A 15,984-nucleotide genomic window follows, 5' to 3' on the forward strand; every position below is an offset into this window, starting at 1 on the left:
TTCCGCCTGCCGCGAAGGAAGATCCGGGCCGCGGGGGGCGGGCCGGACCGCAGCTCGCTAGCCCGCCTTTTGCGAAAAGCCGCTAGCGGTGCTTCCGTACGCCAGGTCCTCTTCCTCCTCGATCGGTCTCTTTCCCACTCTCTGTAGGGCGGAGGTGAAAGCCTTCGCAGCAGTCAGAATGCTGGCGGGACGGAGGAGCTGCCCGCATTCCCCGGGCGGACCTGCGTGCCCCGGTGGCAGCGCGTCTGGCGTGAGACGATGCCCCGCTCCCAGCGGGCGGCTCGCGAGGGGAGGCACAGGCCGCCCGTGCAGGCGGCTGCGCTTGCGGCGTGTCCCGCGGCTGCTGCCGCTGTCCCCGAGGGAGGGCGGGAAGGGCCGGTCCCCTGCGCGGGCAGGTGCACGTGAATGGGGCACAGCCGGTAACGTCCTTCGGCAGCTGCCGTTGCCGAGTAACGGTCGCTGACAGTCTGCTTCTCCTTGGTACCGCTTCCCCCTAGGATCCAGAAGGATGGACGAAGCCGCTGGAGATTTGAAGCAGGCGCTCCCAAACGTGTGTGACAACCTTCAAATATATGTGGAAGTTCATCAGAAATCAAGCAGGTCTCTCTGATCAGAACTTATCTTGCTGCAACTTGTGTCTGTTGCCTTTTGTCCTTGTGCTCTGCCTGCTCTATACACTCCCATGACTTTTCACAAAGGTGTCTCTTCCTGAAGTTGAACAAACCCTTTTAGCTTTTCAGATGATTTAGTCTCATAATCAACTTGGTGTCCATACCCTGAACTTGCTCCAGTCTTGTATAGCAGATGCCAAAACTGGATACAGTGCTCACAATATGGTCTCAAAAATGTCCAGCAGACAGAAAGACTCATTTTCCCTAATGTTTTCACTCTTGCTACCACAGCCTAAATAAGGTTGGCCCTATTAGTAGCAGAGGCCCAGTGCTGACTCATTGCCAACTTGTCCACCAGTACTCTTGGGTCCTTTCTCGCAAAGCTGCATTTCAAACAGTTGGCCTGTGGTCTAATGTTGTCTGAGCAGTAGATGGAGAGAAGGATTTCACATTTACTTTTATTACTTAAAGTAGATCTTGTCAAACCATATATCTCCAACTTGCAGAGGTCCCTCTGAATGGCAGACCTGTTCTCTGGTACTACTGAGAGCTGTCCCTGTTTTGGTGTTACCCATAAACCTGCTGTAGTCAGTCCAGCCATCTCATCAATTTATCCAGTCCTTAGCAATTTCACTACCTAGATACTATAGGAGATTGTGTCCAAGGTGTTGCTAAATTTAAAGGGTAAAATATCCACTGTTCTCTGTCAGGCTTAAAAGACAAAGAACTGAAAATTAGCACTATGAATGCATCACTGACATCGCAAAATTAAGCTAAAGCCTTTCTGAAATCTTAAAATGGCATTTTCCTGTAGCTTCTGTCTCTGAGTTCCATTCTTGAAATCTAGCTGTGCCATTCTGTGCCCCCTGATACGACTGCAAACAAAGAAAATAGTATTCTTTGCCAGTGCCTTTTAATGCACAAATTAAAAACAAGTATCAAAACTTGTTGCTTTTGCCAACCAACTAAATTTGGTAGGATTTCTTTCTGCAGAATGTTATGGGTGGGTTAAGTAGGTTTTGGCTTTTTTAATGTGGGTTGGATTTTTGAGGGTGGATCATTTGGGGGTATTATTTTAGGTTTTTGTTTGCATTTTTTTCGTGAGACAGAAGCTGTTTTCCATGTAGGCCTTAGCATACTAGATTATACTTCTTTATAAATGTCAGTGCCATAAATAATGCTATTTCTTTCCTGTTAGTGTGGCCAAGAAAGAAGATATCAGGATGAGTGTCTTAAAGCTGTTGAACAGACATAACATCGTGTTTGGTGATTACAAGTGGACAGAGTTTGATGATGGCTTCCTGAACAGCCATGTGCAGTCTGTGTCAATTGTGGATACAGAGCTGAAACTGAAAGACAGACAGGTATTTGAGGGTGGTGAGACATTGCAACAGCGTCAAGGCCAGGCTGGGTGGGGCTTTGAGCAACCCAATCTAATGGAAGGTGTCGCTGCCCAAGCAGGGGGGTTAGAAGCAGATGATCTTTAAGGTTCCTTCCAACCCAAACCATTCTATGATTCTATTCACAATCAAAAACGTACAGCTCTGTTCATATGCATATGAACTAGTTGTAGGTAAGACTAGTGATAGCCTAGGAACATATGCAAGACAAGGTCTACAGGACCATGTAGTATCTTATTAGGCCAACTGGTGTAAACAGGAAAGAGGTGATAAATTTTTGGGCCTACACTACTGCTCAGTGAGGTATGAAACAGAAGGAATAGGCTTTCAGGCTGAATGCCAGCTGAGAACTCTTAACTTTCTTATGTTATAGTTAGCTTTGAATGAAAAATGCAATGTATAAAAAGTCTTTTAATCTCGGTTCTAGCCTATCGACTTGAGCAAAAGCAGTCTTTCTCTTCATATTTTTCATCTGCATGAAGAAGGACCAAGCTCTGAAAACCTGGAAGAAGAGAATGAGGATATCATTGCAGCTAACCACTGGGTGCTACCAGCAGGTACCCATGTGATATTTCTGGAAAGTCTAGAGCAATTACAATGAAAGAAAATCTTGGAAAGGTTAAAAGTGTTTATATAGAGTTACCTGTTAAAGGTATTATTGGTATATATTGTTTAACTTCATCCTTTGTCAATGAAACCAATATATTTAGACTTTCTTTACGGTTTGGACTGAACGAATTTATTTCTGTAATACTTGTGGATGGGTGGAAGTAACTGGTCCTGTGCAATAAAATGTATAGTCACCTGGTCTAGTGAGAGGTGTCCATGCCCATTCAGGGGGGTTGGAACTAGATGATCTTAAGGTCTCTTCCAACTCAAACCATTCTATGATTTTTAACCCTACAAGCCGCATTCCAGTTTTTTATTTGGAGACCCACAAAAAACTCATCAATTCAAACATTCGTTTTCCAGAATCCACTGCTGGCTTTCATCCCCCAAGACAGTGCTGCTCTTACATTTGGAACAAACAGACAAACTAAAGAGATTTAGAGTCCTCAGAGTGTCTTCTGAAAAGAAGAGTAAGGCTTTGCTCTGCAGTAGATCATGGCCTGCCTGTTGCTGTCTTGTGCTTGGGGAAGTTGGATTCTGCACCTGGCAGAAGTACAGGTGTGAGCTTAAGCTCTTGGGGAAGAATTCAGTCTGATACTTTGACATTATTCCCATATTATTGTGGTTTACAAATGTTCAGTCTGTTTTGTTTTTGTTTGCTGAAAGCTAGAAACTAACAGCTAGAAAGGATTGACGCTCAAATAATGTAATTTTTAATGCATAATTCAGCTATATGTTTATTATTGTCCTCTACGTGTTGATGTTAAAAAAAAATAAATAATAAATTTGGCTTCGAACCCTACTCCTACCCCTGTTTTTCATAGCTCTTTTTCCTGGAGAAATGTAGGTTCATTGCCCATCAAGGGTGGAAATAATAATATTTTTCTGTTCATGTTATGAAACAGGTTAATTTATTCTCACACTTATTTGAGGAAACAGAACTTGTGAAACAGCTGAATTTGTCTGTTAGAAAACAGTGTTGACATTTCAAGAAAAATAACTCATATGGTTTTTTTCCCATATATTTTAACTGCTCTTGTTGTATCCTAACGCTTCATTTTAGTTGAGAGTACTTTGAAAACCACTTTGTGCCGCAATAGTTGGTTACAAGTTCCCAGATTGATTTTTCATTTTTGCTTTTGCAGCTGAGTTCCATGGCCTTTGGGAAAGTCTTATATATGACAGTGAAGTAAAATCACACGTAAGTTGAAAATAGACAACAATTAAAATTGCTTGAGGAGAAGTAAGAGTTGAAATGTAGCCTGTTTGAAGTTTCCTGCATCCCATGGATAAGTTATTTGGAAATCAGCAACTCAAGAAAGAATTCTGGTATCTGCTTACTACACTTCTCTGTTTTGAAAGGTAGTATAGTCTTACCCATTTTGCAAAGCTTTATATTCTTATTAAAATCTCTGTACAATTTTTGATTGTTACATACTTCTCTGATGTACACTTAAGAAGAAAGAGCTGATGTTTTGAGATTAAACATCGTATCTCAGACTGGTATTGATATGTCCTGTGAAGTCAGCTTTGCAAAAAAACTCAGTTACCCTGTGAAACAGGGTTCAGTGATGCTCATGCCACAACTTATAAAAAAATTTCTCCATATGCATTGTCTTATTTTACAAAAATCATAAGTTAACAGCTGAAGGTATTGTTTTCTAAGCAAATTAGAACTTTTCAGGAGATTTTCACTTTTGCTTTAGATCTATTCATGAGCCTGCGTGAAGAAAACAATGAACGTTCTGTAGAACAGAGTAGAAATTAGCTTTATTAAAATATGGCACCTTGTTTTAAGGCTCATTTATTACATGTTTTTCTAGAAGGGAAATAGAAAATTGGTGGAAAAAAAGAACTCCAGAGAGACTTAGAAAAAATGTGTGCAGCATTCTTTGAAATTAATTATCTATTTCTCCATTATTATCCCAAAAGATCTGTTGTGTCTTTGGTGTGGGGGTTTTTCTTAATTATAAGGTGATTTTGGTGACTTGCTATTGCTAAAAGTGTTGCTATCAGCTGTACTTGCAGCGCTTCCCTTCTACTGGCAGTCTTGTTACCTTGCAGTAAATAACTGAGAAAACTAAATTACTAAAAGTTTTCAGCTTACTGGATGATGGACTAATTTCCACCTGGTTTTGTGCCATTAATTGATCCACTGTGATCATAGCTCATGTAACAAAAGTGCAGGCTAGGCAGAAGGGGGTTGAAGTTTAACTGTGTGTTTCTGGCAGCACCTAGACAATTAGTTTGTTTAGCAGTAACGTAACCCAGCACTTTTACTGTTCATCCTAATGCACACTGAATGATTTAACCAGAGTGAGTGGGCTCCCACTGGAATGCTGGTAAGACTTTTGGAAGAACCAAAACAGTTCCATGGGGTCATTATCTAGTTTGAAGATTCTGTGCATTTTTCTAAGGTGATGATAACAGCCAGAGCTTGTAAAACTGTAGTACTGTAATCTGAACTGTAATAATTGTAATGTGCTATCTTATGATAGCACTCATGAAGATGTTTATTGTGCTTGTTAGAAAAAAAATAAATCTTCTACCTGAAGTTTTTGGACAAAAGTGCCTAATTAATTAGCTTGTTTATAATACCATAAATACAGTATTCTTACTGAAGTCTTTATAGCCATCTATAGTAAAGCAACACATTCCAGTCAGTGTACTTCTTAATTTATAAAGTACACATCAATTAACGCATCAATGTTTGTCTAATTTATGGAAATGCTTTCCAAATAGTCTGTGAAATGACAAGACTACTTAAATAGACTTACTGATGTACTAAATAACAGCAAATTTATTACTATTCACTGTAAGTATATGTATAGTACTGAAAAACATGCGGGATGAAGTTCAGGGTTTTGCTTGGGCATGAAATATTACAGGAATACTAGGATCCTATTAACACGGAACAAAGGCAAATTACAGGTAACAGCAACAGAAAATAATGTGGTATCAGGTGTTATAGGTAAAAAACAGTATAGATTCACACCTGAGGTTCATATTTATTTTGATGAGTTATCTATTTTGTAATTCTAGATAATTCTGAAAGGAAGGAATTATTTTTAGAAGCAAGCATTCACGGAAGTATGTGCAAGTTGCCTTACTTGGAAGCAAGCTGCATTTGTGCCCAGTACATGCTATTCTTTTTCTTGAGGGCAGGAAGGAAATTAATCTCCAAACTTTGCAGAAAGAAAATTTGCCTATGACTAAAAGGCATGAGCTCTTTTTTTTGGTGTTCTTTTCACAGTAGACATAATTTGGATATTGCTTCTATTTGTAGTTGTATTTGCTGACATGTCTCTAATTTGTGTCTCTTCTCTTCAATTAGTTACTTGATTATGTGATGACAACATTACTGTTTTCTGACAAAAATGTTGACAGCAACCTGATATCATGGAACAGAGTTGTTTTGCTGCATGGTAAAAATAATCTGTTTTAAACCAAACAGATTCATAGGCCATCTCTTTATGCTTTCCTTCTGTAAAAACTTGTATTGTACTTCGGTGTAGTTAAGTTATAAATATCAGTTTAGAAGCTACAAGATGATTTTGTTTGGAAAACGTTTATTTCAGACTGTTAACAATATAGCTGTGATAGATCTATTTCATTTTAGTAACAAACTCATTACTGTGATCACAAAGAAATTGTGGTCACAACTGTGATTTCTTACTGGGAGTCTACAACTGTTGTAGTTCAAAATACATTTGTGCTATAATCACAGTACTAGCTTTGAATGAAGTACTGTCATCTGATTGATGTTACCAGTTTGTTTAGCACCCACACATCAACTTGCATACATTAATACTCTGTTTAACTATGGTTATGAAAGTCTGTGTGGCTCTTCCATAGTGTCAGGCCAGATCCAAAAGGTTTGTCCCAGAGCATACTTCCTAGGATGCTCTTGAGTTGCCCCAAAGTAGAGATTTCTGGGAAAGTTCACAGCTGATCAAACCGGGCATGATGTGTTTCTGATTTGCATGTTAGAAAGTATTTTTAGGAAGATACAAGTTTAAGCATAGCACAGATTTTTGAGCTTGCTAATAAGCATAAGCCCTGCTAGGGTGATACACTTTTCTTCTGTAGCTCTTGAGTATTTTAACTTTATGGTATCTGCGTACAAATTATTACACTAACTATTCTAATAGTTGAAAATTATATAGTTGAAAATTCAAAGCTCAGCTCTAGGACTGTAGTGGAATAAGAAACGTTCTCAAAATACCCTACTGTACACAATCATTGTCTGCTGTGGTTTTATTCTACAATTAGTGCTGTAATGAAATACAGTAGTTAAAAATACATTACATGTAATTAATGATCTGATGCAGATTCTGTGTTATGTATGGATTTGATTTCAAACCAGGTCCTCCTGGAACTGGTAAAACTTCCCTCTGTAAAGCACTGGCTCAGAAGCTGACAATTCGACTGTCATACAGGTGATAAATTTTTTATTTTTTTCACTATAGTTTACTATTGTTAATTGTTCTTTTTCAGTAGCCCAAAGAGACTTAATATTTGATTGCAAGTAACTTGGTGCCAAGGGCTAATGCTCATAATTGTTCTATATTACATCTAACTATCATTAAAATTATCTGATAGAGAAACTGATATTTTAATGCCTTTTAAAATGTGTAATTATTTGTGCTCAGGTTTGTCAAATAAATTTCAGTGCCAATATAGTTATTTCTTTGTCCTCATATTTTACATCAATGGACAAAGAGTCAGAGAGTTCTGAGCCTGCTATTTTTATCTTCATGTTCAAGAAAAGCCTATTTGCAATAGGTAGTGATTCTGTAACCAGTTTGTTTTGTACTTGCATTGTCTGAATGCCACAGTCTGCATAGGTCAGTCTGTATATCAGACAAGCAATGAGAGTTAGCCTTAAACTTTGTAAGAACTTACAAAATGTATGCATACACAAAAAAATGTATGACATAGTAGGTGTAACACGATGTACAATTTTGAGTGATCTGAGTGAGTGACTCTAGGCCAGGCTAAACTAAGTATTAACATGGGCTCTGTAATTTGTGGCTGAGGTATTTTGTCATAAAGGTATCCATGTAGAGTCAGGTAAATCAGCTTCATGCTTTTGCATGTGGTCTTGCTTTACTGAACAAAATATTACACGAACAAAAGAATGAAACCATTAGCATGGTAACTTACGAAAACTATATTAAAATTGCACTTATTCTAATGAAGGTATTTTGATACCAAACAAATATAAGGAATTTGAATGGGACACATTTCTGGAAATGACAGTTAAAACTCAGAATGGGTATTATGTTTTGAAAAGTAAGTAATTTCAAGTACTAATTCACAGAATTTTGGGGTTGAAATTGAGGGAATGAGACTTACAGAAGTTCATGTTATCACTGACTTATTTACAATAGAGCTGATATTTCTTTTTCCCTTCATATTGTAGGTATAGGTATGGACAGTTAATTGAGATAAACAGCCATAGCCTTTTCTCTAAATGGTTTTCTGAGGTATGTATTGATGTAGCTAATTAAGTAGACTATTTTAAAAATCATTTTTCTGTTGAGCTTGCTTCATAAAATAACTGTGTGCACAAAAGATTACTTAGAACAATTAATGTGTTTGAGAACACATAAATAGATGCTGTATTAGAAAGTAATTTATTTCCATCTTTAAATATGCTAAGGCTTGCAAAGTTGTGTGACAAGGAAATAGTTAAACGTATGTATGTGGTGTCTTTCTAGAGTGGCAAGCTTGTAACAAAGATGTTCCAGAAGATTCAGGAGTTAATTGATGACAAAGATGCTCTTGTATTTGTTCTGATTGATGAGGTATGATTCTAATACCACTGATGTACATAAAATTTAGGAAAAAGTAAATTGATGGGAGCAACCTGTGATAATGCTAATTCAGAAAGAACAATAAAAACTTATTTATATGTTTTTGTAAGTTAAATAACTTTGTGCCGAAGAGTGAGTTTTAATCTTCACTACTGCTGATTTGAGAGATTTTGGAGGAACACAGTATGATTTAGCAGGCAAATTACAGCTGAAAATGAAGCAAAACCTTTCTTTGTGGAAGTTCCCTTGCTCCTCTATACTCCACAAGTAGTGGAGTATTGTTTTAAACTTTACAGTAGCCTAGATTTGTATTAATTTTGCTCTAACATATGTTGTAGAGCACTAAAAAGCATTATTATGGTTTAGTTAATTGTCTAGATTCTCTTTAGACTTGCATACATAAGCAACTTAGTAACTATGTTCCTTATTAGCAGTGTTACATTGGAGGTCCTATGGAGAAGCTCATTCTGAATTCCATATATTCATTATTCTCTTGTGTGTGTTGCCCTCCCTGCCCACCGCCTCCCCCCAAAAAATTAATTAGAATGAAAGACTGCCTCCATTCTGCTGTCTGAACAGGAACTTCACTCACTAAACTTTGCTTCCTTGACATTTCTTCCCCTCTGTCTGTAAATTCCTACATAACAAAAGATTTTTAAGATGAAGCTTTAGATACCAGGCATAAGGTTCTGGAGGTTTATTATCTGGGTTATTTGCTTGCTGACAGCACTCCAAATGTGCAATCTTTTATAGGGTTATTTGGTGTTTGGTGATTTGTTTGTTTGTTTGTTTTTTGATTGGTTGGTTTGTTGGTCAATTTGGTTTTTTCTAGGTGGAAAGCCTCACAGCAGCCCGCAGTGCCTTCAGGGCAGGCACAGAGCCTTCAGATGCTATTCGTGTGGTGAATGCTGTACTGACACAAATAGATCAGATTAAAAGGTAAATTCACTGCAACAGCAAAAAGTAATTGGCAATTTCAGGATTCCTGCTAAATCTTAATCCCTACTTGGAATACTATACCAAACTGGTTAGTGAACTATTGTTTGTTAATGGTGCTAACTGTGAAAAGAAATAGGAGTAATCAAACAGAGTATTTTGCTTGTAACTGAGTAAACAATCGCATCTACAGATGGTATAATGTAATCAATGAATGAAAAGAGTGATGACTGCTTATTGCATGAAATGACTTGTCATAATAAGGAAGGTGTCAATTTGCCAGTCACAAAAGGAGGCAATTCTTGTACATGTGACCTAAAAATCTTCTTTTATCTTGAAGGTATCCCAATGTAGTTATCCTAACTACTTCAAATATTACGGAGAAAATTGACATGGCCTTTGTAGACAGGGCTGACATAAAGCAATACATTGGACCTCCATCCACTGCAGCAATATTTAGAATATATCTTTCTTGCTTGGAAGAACTGATGAAGGTAATATTTTGAAAGCAAGACTGTAAATGTCCTATTTTAATAATTTTGAGATTTTAATAATACTTCATAAATGTAAAAAATAGATTTAATTGCTTCTCTGTACTTCTACACTTACTGTAGCATTTAATCTTGAATATACTTAAGTTTTTCCTACAACAGTGTATAACTCTTCTTTCTAGTGTCAAATAATATATCCTCGACAGCAGCTCCTGACACTCAGAGAGTTAGAGATGATAGGCTTCATAGAAAATAATGTGTCAAGGTTAAGCCTTGTACTAAAAGAAATCTCAAGGTAAGATTCAGAAATTCTACATTTATATCTATTCATATATAGATATGTGTGTAAGTATATATAAAAAATGAGTTGTCAAATTATGTCTAAAAGTAGTTGCATTTCATAATAGAGTTCTGAAACATTTCTTGTTTGGTTTGGGGATTTTTTTTGTTAAGGTTAGGGCAAAACCTTTTTAGGGGACAAAAAGTGGGAGCAACAACATTTTTAAGTCTCAGATCTGGCTTGGCTTTTAGTACTGCTTCTGGTTTCTGCTCTGCTCTTTGAAGTCCTCTTGACAAATTGCTGGCTGAATTAGTGAGATGCCCCAGGTTTTAGTGGATATTGTGAATTGCAGAGTTGTTTACTGGAAGTAGTGTTAGCCTTAGTTCCTGCTAATAAGGTGTCTTGTAAAAACTTTAAATCTACTAAGCAGCTTTTTAGCATGTAGAATGTTTTGATTTGCTGAATATGCTAGTAGAGGGAATAGTCTTTACTGCAGCATAACAATTCTTGAAACAGTGAAAATTATATTCACAATATCAAGCAATATTTTTCCCTAAGTGCTGGGCCCTGTGCAACAAGTTAAAATTACATTCATAAAGTCAAGAAAGTGATTTCATTCTGTTCCTGAAGTATGCAATCTTAACCAGTGAGGACTGGAGTAAAAGCGAGGAAGTTTTTGCTCTACATGCACAGAGTGGTGCTTGGAAGAGACAGAAACATACTAAGTAGGTAAGGTAAAGGAAGCCGTATGTAAATGGTAGGAAGAAGGAAACAAACAGTGGCCATGAGGTCTGACCTTCAAAACAATTTTTAAGTCCTTCCAAGTGCAGATGGAAGTTTATGTGTGTACCATGCCCCTTCAGTGTAGACATTCCCCCAAATTCATGAGTGATGTGAAGGGCATGATGTAAGCTTTGGCAGGCAAATATAACTATCCTGTTTCTCTATCCTTGCTTGCTTTTCTGTACCACATAACAAACCTCCCATAGGCTCTTCCTGCTTCTGCTTAAAGTGCTGCAAGGGACCTGCTGAATTGTGAATTGAGAGTTTTTTTGAGGAACTTAAGGGAGAAACACAAAAAGAGGAAAGGTAGTCTTGAGAGTGGATATTTAGCATTTAAGCAGCAATTTGTCTCTGTTTTACTATAGAAGAAGTGAAGGTCTTAGTGGCCGAGTCCTGAGAAAACTTCCTTTCCTAGCACATGCACTTTATATTCAAGTAAGTTTATTCTATTTGTTATATTTTGGTTTGGTTTTGACAGAGATGGGAAGACATTTGGACACTGCCTGAAATAAAATATTTGGCCTAAACCCCCTTTTTATTAAGTTGCACTGTTTCTGCAGCTTCATAGACGGAAATAATTTTGTGCTGCCCATAATTTAAAATGAGATTGAAGAAGACAGGTGGGATTGTCCAACAGCATTTTACTTTTAATTAAATGTTGTGACAGAACATTGATATTGGTTCTCTTATAATTTATTGTTGAAAGAAACCCCCCTGCCACTTGATAAACAGTATTTGTTAAAACCTTTTTTGAAGCAAATCTAGAGTAATAGTGATTGACTCAAGACTTTGCATAACTTGACTTTGACTTTACTATGCTAGCTGATTTAAAATAGACCTGCATTTTTATGTTTTTTAGCATTTTGAAAATTTTGTAGCATAGGAGTAAAGTATATATCTTTTAAGTACTGTGATTTCTATGTAAAATATTTTGCTTGCCTATTGCTGTACTGTGTCTAACAACATCTTCTCTTCTTCTCAGTCCCCCAGTGTTACCATGACAGCATTTCTTCAGGCTCTTTCGCTTGCAGTAGACAAACAATTCGAAGAAAGAAAGAAACTTGCAGACTGTGTGTGATACTCTACTGTGTTATAGTTGTCTGTATTGTTAACATTGAAAACTACATATTTTTTGTACAAACTGAGCAATTTCTTTGCATTTGTAAAATTGATTGTCAACACCTTAAAAAACCTGGAATGCCTAATTTAGTTTTTTAAAACATTCCTTAATAAACAATTAAACGTTACAGCATATTTTTCAAAAGCTTTATTTCAAACGCCAATTAGAGGACTGTAAAAATTATTGCTAAAAGTAATTTTTCTTATTTTGAAGTTACTAAAAGTGGGCAGGCTTCTGTTCCTTATTTCTTAATAACTAACTTTCTATCCATGCATCAGTTTTTATACTTCTGATTTATCTTATATCTTTTATAGCAATAGAAATTCGGTTTTTGGCATGCTGATGCTTCTGCCATAAATACACTATTTGTTACTTGCTTCTGAAATAATAAGCATGAAACAGAAGGATTCAAAGTGCTCAGTGATGGCCCAGACCTTTTATAGTAACATATTTTTATCTTGAAATTTACATCAGATTCAAAAAGTTTAAAATAAAGAGATCACTTAAATTGCATTTTGTAATACTACTTTTTTGTTTTGTTGCAAAGACGTGAGCCTGAGTGGACTAGGCTTTCTCACTGAAGAGTAACTACAATGTGCAAGAAAGGATCTTTAAAAGGCATGAAGTTTGGTTTGGTTTTGTTTTATAAATATGACATAGAAGTTACAAATTATCTCTGGAGAAAAATATTTTGTAGTGCAGAAGCCAGGAAATGCCTGCATCCAGTTCCTACAGGAAACAGTCAACTTTTATATGGTAATTATATATCCTATTAATATTGATATTGATTGAACTGTCAACTCTTCTTTATCTTTGGAATTTACAAGTACTTTATCTGCAGTCAGCTGAAAAAAAAAAAATGTTAAGGGAGTTTCCAGATTAGAAGTTTAATTTTTCTTAAATGAATACAAAATTGTGAGATTTATGTTGATATCCAGTTAATGCATGCCTCCTAATTACTGGTATTGGAAATACTCTAATGATAGTGCATTTTGTCACTTCCTCGTGTGTATCTTTTAAATTAATGTTACACTATACACTCATGACATGAAAGATTTTGTCATGAGGTATTTTTGTTGATGAACACTATAAACTGCACATTAAAAAATCGCACAGAACTATTTAAGAGCTAATGAATTTTTATTATGGCATCTGTACTTTTATAAATAGACCTTTTGATAAGTCTGTCTAGGTGTCTCTTCATCATACTAATTTTGAAAATAACTTATTAAATATTATTCTCTATATATGCCTCAAAAAAAGAACAGGAGTGGGTGTGTTAGAAATGAAATGTAGTGTTGATTTTGCATTCTAGTGTTAGAAACATAGTGTCGGGTTTGGTTCATATATATATATATATACTCTAGTGTTAGGAATACTCAAGTTTGCTTGAGATAAGTGAGATATCTGCACATTCCAATTACACCAAGAGAGGTTTACGGCCCAAGAAGCTGAGGGACTTAATTGGGCTCCATCTGGGGGATCTGAACATGGAGAAGGATTTATGGCCCAAGATAAGACCGAACAAAGCCACTTCTATCTTGCTCCTAGGAGCAGGATGGCACCAGTAGGGATAGATAATTTTGTTAATTGGGAAGGCAGCCAAGGGGGCAAGAAAGGTCAACATTTTACCTTAAAAGGTAAAAAGTAAACTGCTAGAATGGAATGTGTAAACAGGGGCAGGAAACTGATAGGATAATTTGAAGCATCGGATAGGCTGTAAACCCCGGAGTACCCAGCCAGTGGGGAAACAGGGGAGGGAACTTTGCGTTGGGAATAGGGAATATAAACCGTTATTCACCTTCCTATGGGTGTGCCTACTTGTTTAGGTCACCCATTCTTGCAAGAATGTAAATAAACTGTGCTTCGTTGAAGGATCTGTGTGGGCCTGTTCATTGGCACGACAGACGTTTCTCACAGGTGGGAGAAGATTGTACAAGTCATTTGTAATTGTGTGCTCTATTTTTCCACAGTCATTGTTTTGGAAATACTGGTACATACAAGACATTTCAAAAAAGGCTAGATATTGAAAAACTACTAAAAGGGAAAATGTTATACAGACACTAATTCATAGTGGATTTGTGGCTTTTAAAGTAAGACTTAAGAGACTTAAAATGAGTATTCATTCAATAGAGATGTGTATTATGTGTGCCTGTCTTGATGAATGTCCTGGTTTGAGCCAAGATGAAGCCAGTTTTTCTTTTGCTGATCCTTTTTTTTATTTCAGTGAGCTTTCTTCAACTAGCAACTGCGTGTTTTGCTAGGTTGATAAGACACTGGAATGTTTTTGCAATTGCTGGGCTCTCAAGGTCGTGCCTTTGCTCTGCCGGCTCAGACACTACGGGGGGATTTGTGTGTGTCCCCCCCCCACCCCGTGGGAGGCTGGGTTAGACGAACAGCAAAACTAGCCAGAGATATTCCATTCCATATATCTACGTAGGCTCGGGGGAAGGTCGGAGATGACAGAAGAAAACTTACTTCCTTCCTGCTTTGCTCTCTCGCCGCTTCGTTTCGCCTCTTTGTCTGCCTTCCTTCTTCTCTCTTTTTTTCTCTTTCTTTCGTTCATGGCCGGCGTCTGGGAAAACACCATCTGCCCATCATCGTCGACCCATCGACCTCAAGCCCTCCTGACCCTCGTAACTCTCTGCCTTCCCCCAGGAGCAGCTTCGGGATTCCTCGGAATTGTCTTTTCTGAGGGAAGTGCTGTGGGAGTTGCTGGGGGTGGGGGGAGGCGAGAGGCTTCTACCACACCTTTGTATAATCACTATATATGTATATATATATACACTCTTATATCACGTATTAGTATTACAAATAAAGTTGCACGGTTCAGTTTTTAATCCAGCCAAGCCTCTCTCTCATTTTTTTATCTCTCTCCTTCCCTACCTGGGTGGGAGGGGGAGGGGATTGAGAGCATTGTTGTCAAACTGAGTCAAACATTGACAATGATCCATAAAATAATATTGGACATTACTTCCATGGTAATGCAAAAGCATGTCTTATGGTCTGGATCTGAGATTCTTTAGGAACTGTAGAGGCTCCACAACTTGCAAGTTTGTGTGTGTTTCATTGAGTGTGTATACATTTCTTCTTCTTGGAAAGCAGACCTTTTGTTTGCAGAAAGACCACTGTTTGATCTTCCTGTAGACTCATTGATTATATTAAGGTTATAAAAATTATGAAGACCAGCTTCTTCTGCAGTTTACTCCTCCTTGATCTGAGATGAGGATGTTTTCCCCAGCCAGGTAGTTTATCCTTTTCTTAGTATTTCATAGATATTCTAAATATTTCTACTCAAACTAGGACACTCTTGTGTTCTGAGAGTTTAGAAGAATTTAGAGACTGGTTTTCGTATCTGCAATTTTGCTAATACATGGATTTGTGCTATGGCTAGCAATAGTTTACTCTTGAATTAAAATCCTCATTGACTAATTCTGATGAGTAATTTATTTTAGATGTTATCCACAAAGCAAACTCATACAATGAGGGAGGGTTATTTCTCCCTATTTTCCAGTTGTGTGGAAAGTACTGCCCTCCATTCCCCACACAGAATGATAATTTTGGTTTTTTCTCTTGAAAATTTTAGGTCAACACAACTTTAAATTCTGAAGACTTGGAATCTGTGTATTTGAAGAGAATCACCATGAAACAGGTTGTATTTGTTTTGGAAGGAAGTATTTTTTGCTCCTTTTGTTAAAGATACATTCCTTTATATCCAAGTGTACAAAATAAATGAAACTAGGCAAAGAATATAGAATATAACATGCAGAGCCTTACTAAAACCTAGAGATTAGGCCATTCAACTGGAATAGGGTGCTCGCAAGGTTCTAGACTGAACTGTTTCTATCTTGTATTTAATGATAATCTACTCTGAAGAATGCACATGCAGAGCAGAAACAGCTCTCATGTTAGCTTAATTAGGCTTTTTCTGAAAA

At 37.2% G+C, this 15,984-nt stretch overlaps 1 protein-coding gene across 3 annotated transcripts; it reads left to right on the top strand.

The window, feature by feature from the left end:
* The first annotated feature begins 22 nt into the window (after positions 1-22).
* TRIP13 (thyroid hormone receptor interactor 13) lies at positions 23-14,893 on the top strand. 3 transcript variants are annotated; one of them, XM_051609222.1, is made up of 14 exons: positions 23-105; positions 498-600; positions 1,810-1,975; positions 2,439-2,568; positions 3,766-3,821; positions 5,955-6,045; positions 6,987-7,059; positions 8,046-8,109; positions 8,344-8,430; positions 9,272-9,378; positions 9,716-9,869; positions 10,049-10,161; positions 11,295-11,364; positions 11,912-14,893. In XM_051609222.1, exons 2-14 carry the CDS (start codon positions 509-511, stop codon positions 12,005-12,007), a joined length of 1,299 nt encoding a protein of 432 aa, XP_051465182.1. In that variant the 5' UTR covers positions 23-105; positions 498-508; the 3' UTR covers positions 12,008-14,893. The 3 variants fall into 3 exon arrangements, with proteins under 3 accessions (XP_051465182.1, XP_051465184.1, XP_051465183.1); XM_051609223.1 differs by lacking the exon at positions 23-105 and having other exon boundaries at positions 493-600; XM_051609224.1 differs by lacking the exons at positions 9,716-9,869; positions 10,049-10,161; positions 11,295-11,364; positions 11,912-14,893 and having other exon boundaries at positions 9,272-9,382.
* Positions 14,894-15,984: the final 1,091 nt, after the last annotated feature.

This window comes from Apus apus, chromosome 2 (genome assembly GCF_020740795.1).
Source record: "Apus apus isolate bApuApu2 chromosome 2, bApuApu2.pri.cur, whole genome shotgun sequence".
Lineage (NCBI taxonomy): Eukaryota > Metazoa > Chordata > Aves > Apodiformes > Apodidae > Apus > Apus apus.

Excerpts from the sequence above, each read along its gene's own strand:
- TRIP13 (XM_051609222.1), top strand. The coding sequence starts at position 509 with ATGGACGAAGCCGCTGGAGATTTGAAGCAGGCGCTCCCAAACGTGTGT. Across the intron at positions 9,870-10,048 it reads GCTTGGAAGAACTGATGAAG|TGTCAAATAATATATCCTCG; the intron begins GTAATATTTTGA and ends TCTTCTTTCTAG. Across the intron at positions 11,365-11,911 it reads CACATGCACTTTATATTCAA|TCCCCCAGTGTTACCATGAC; the intron begins GTAAGTTTATTC and ends TCTTCTTCTCAG.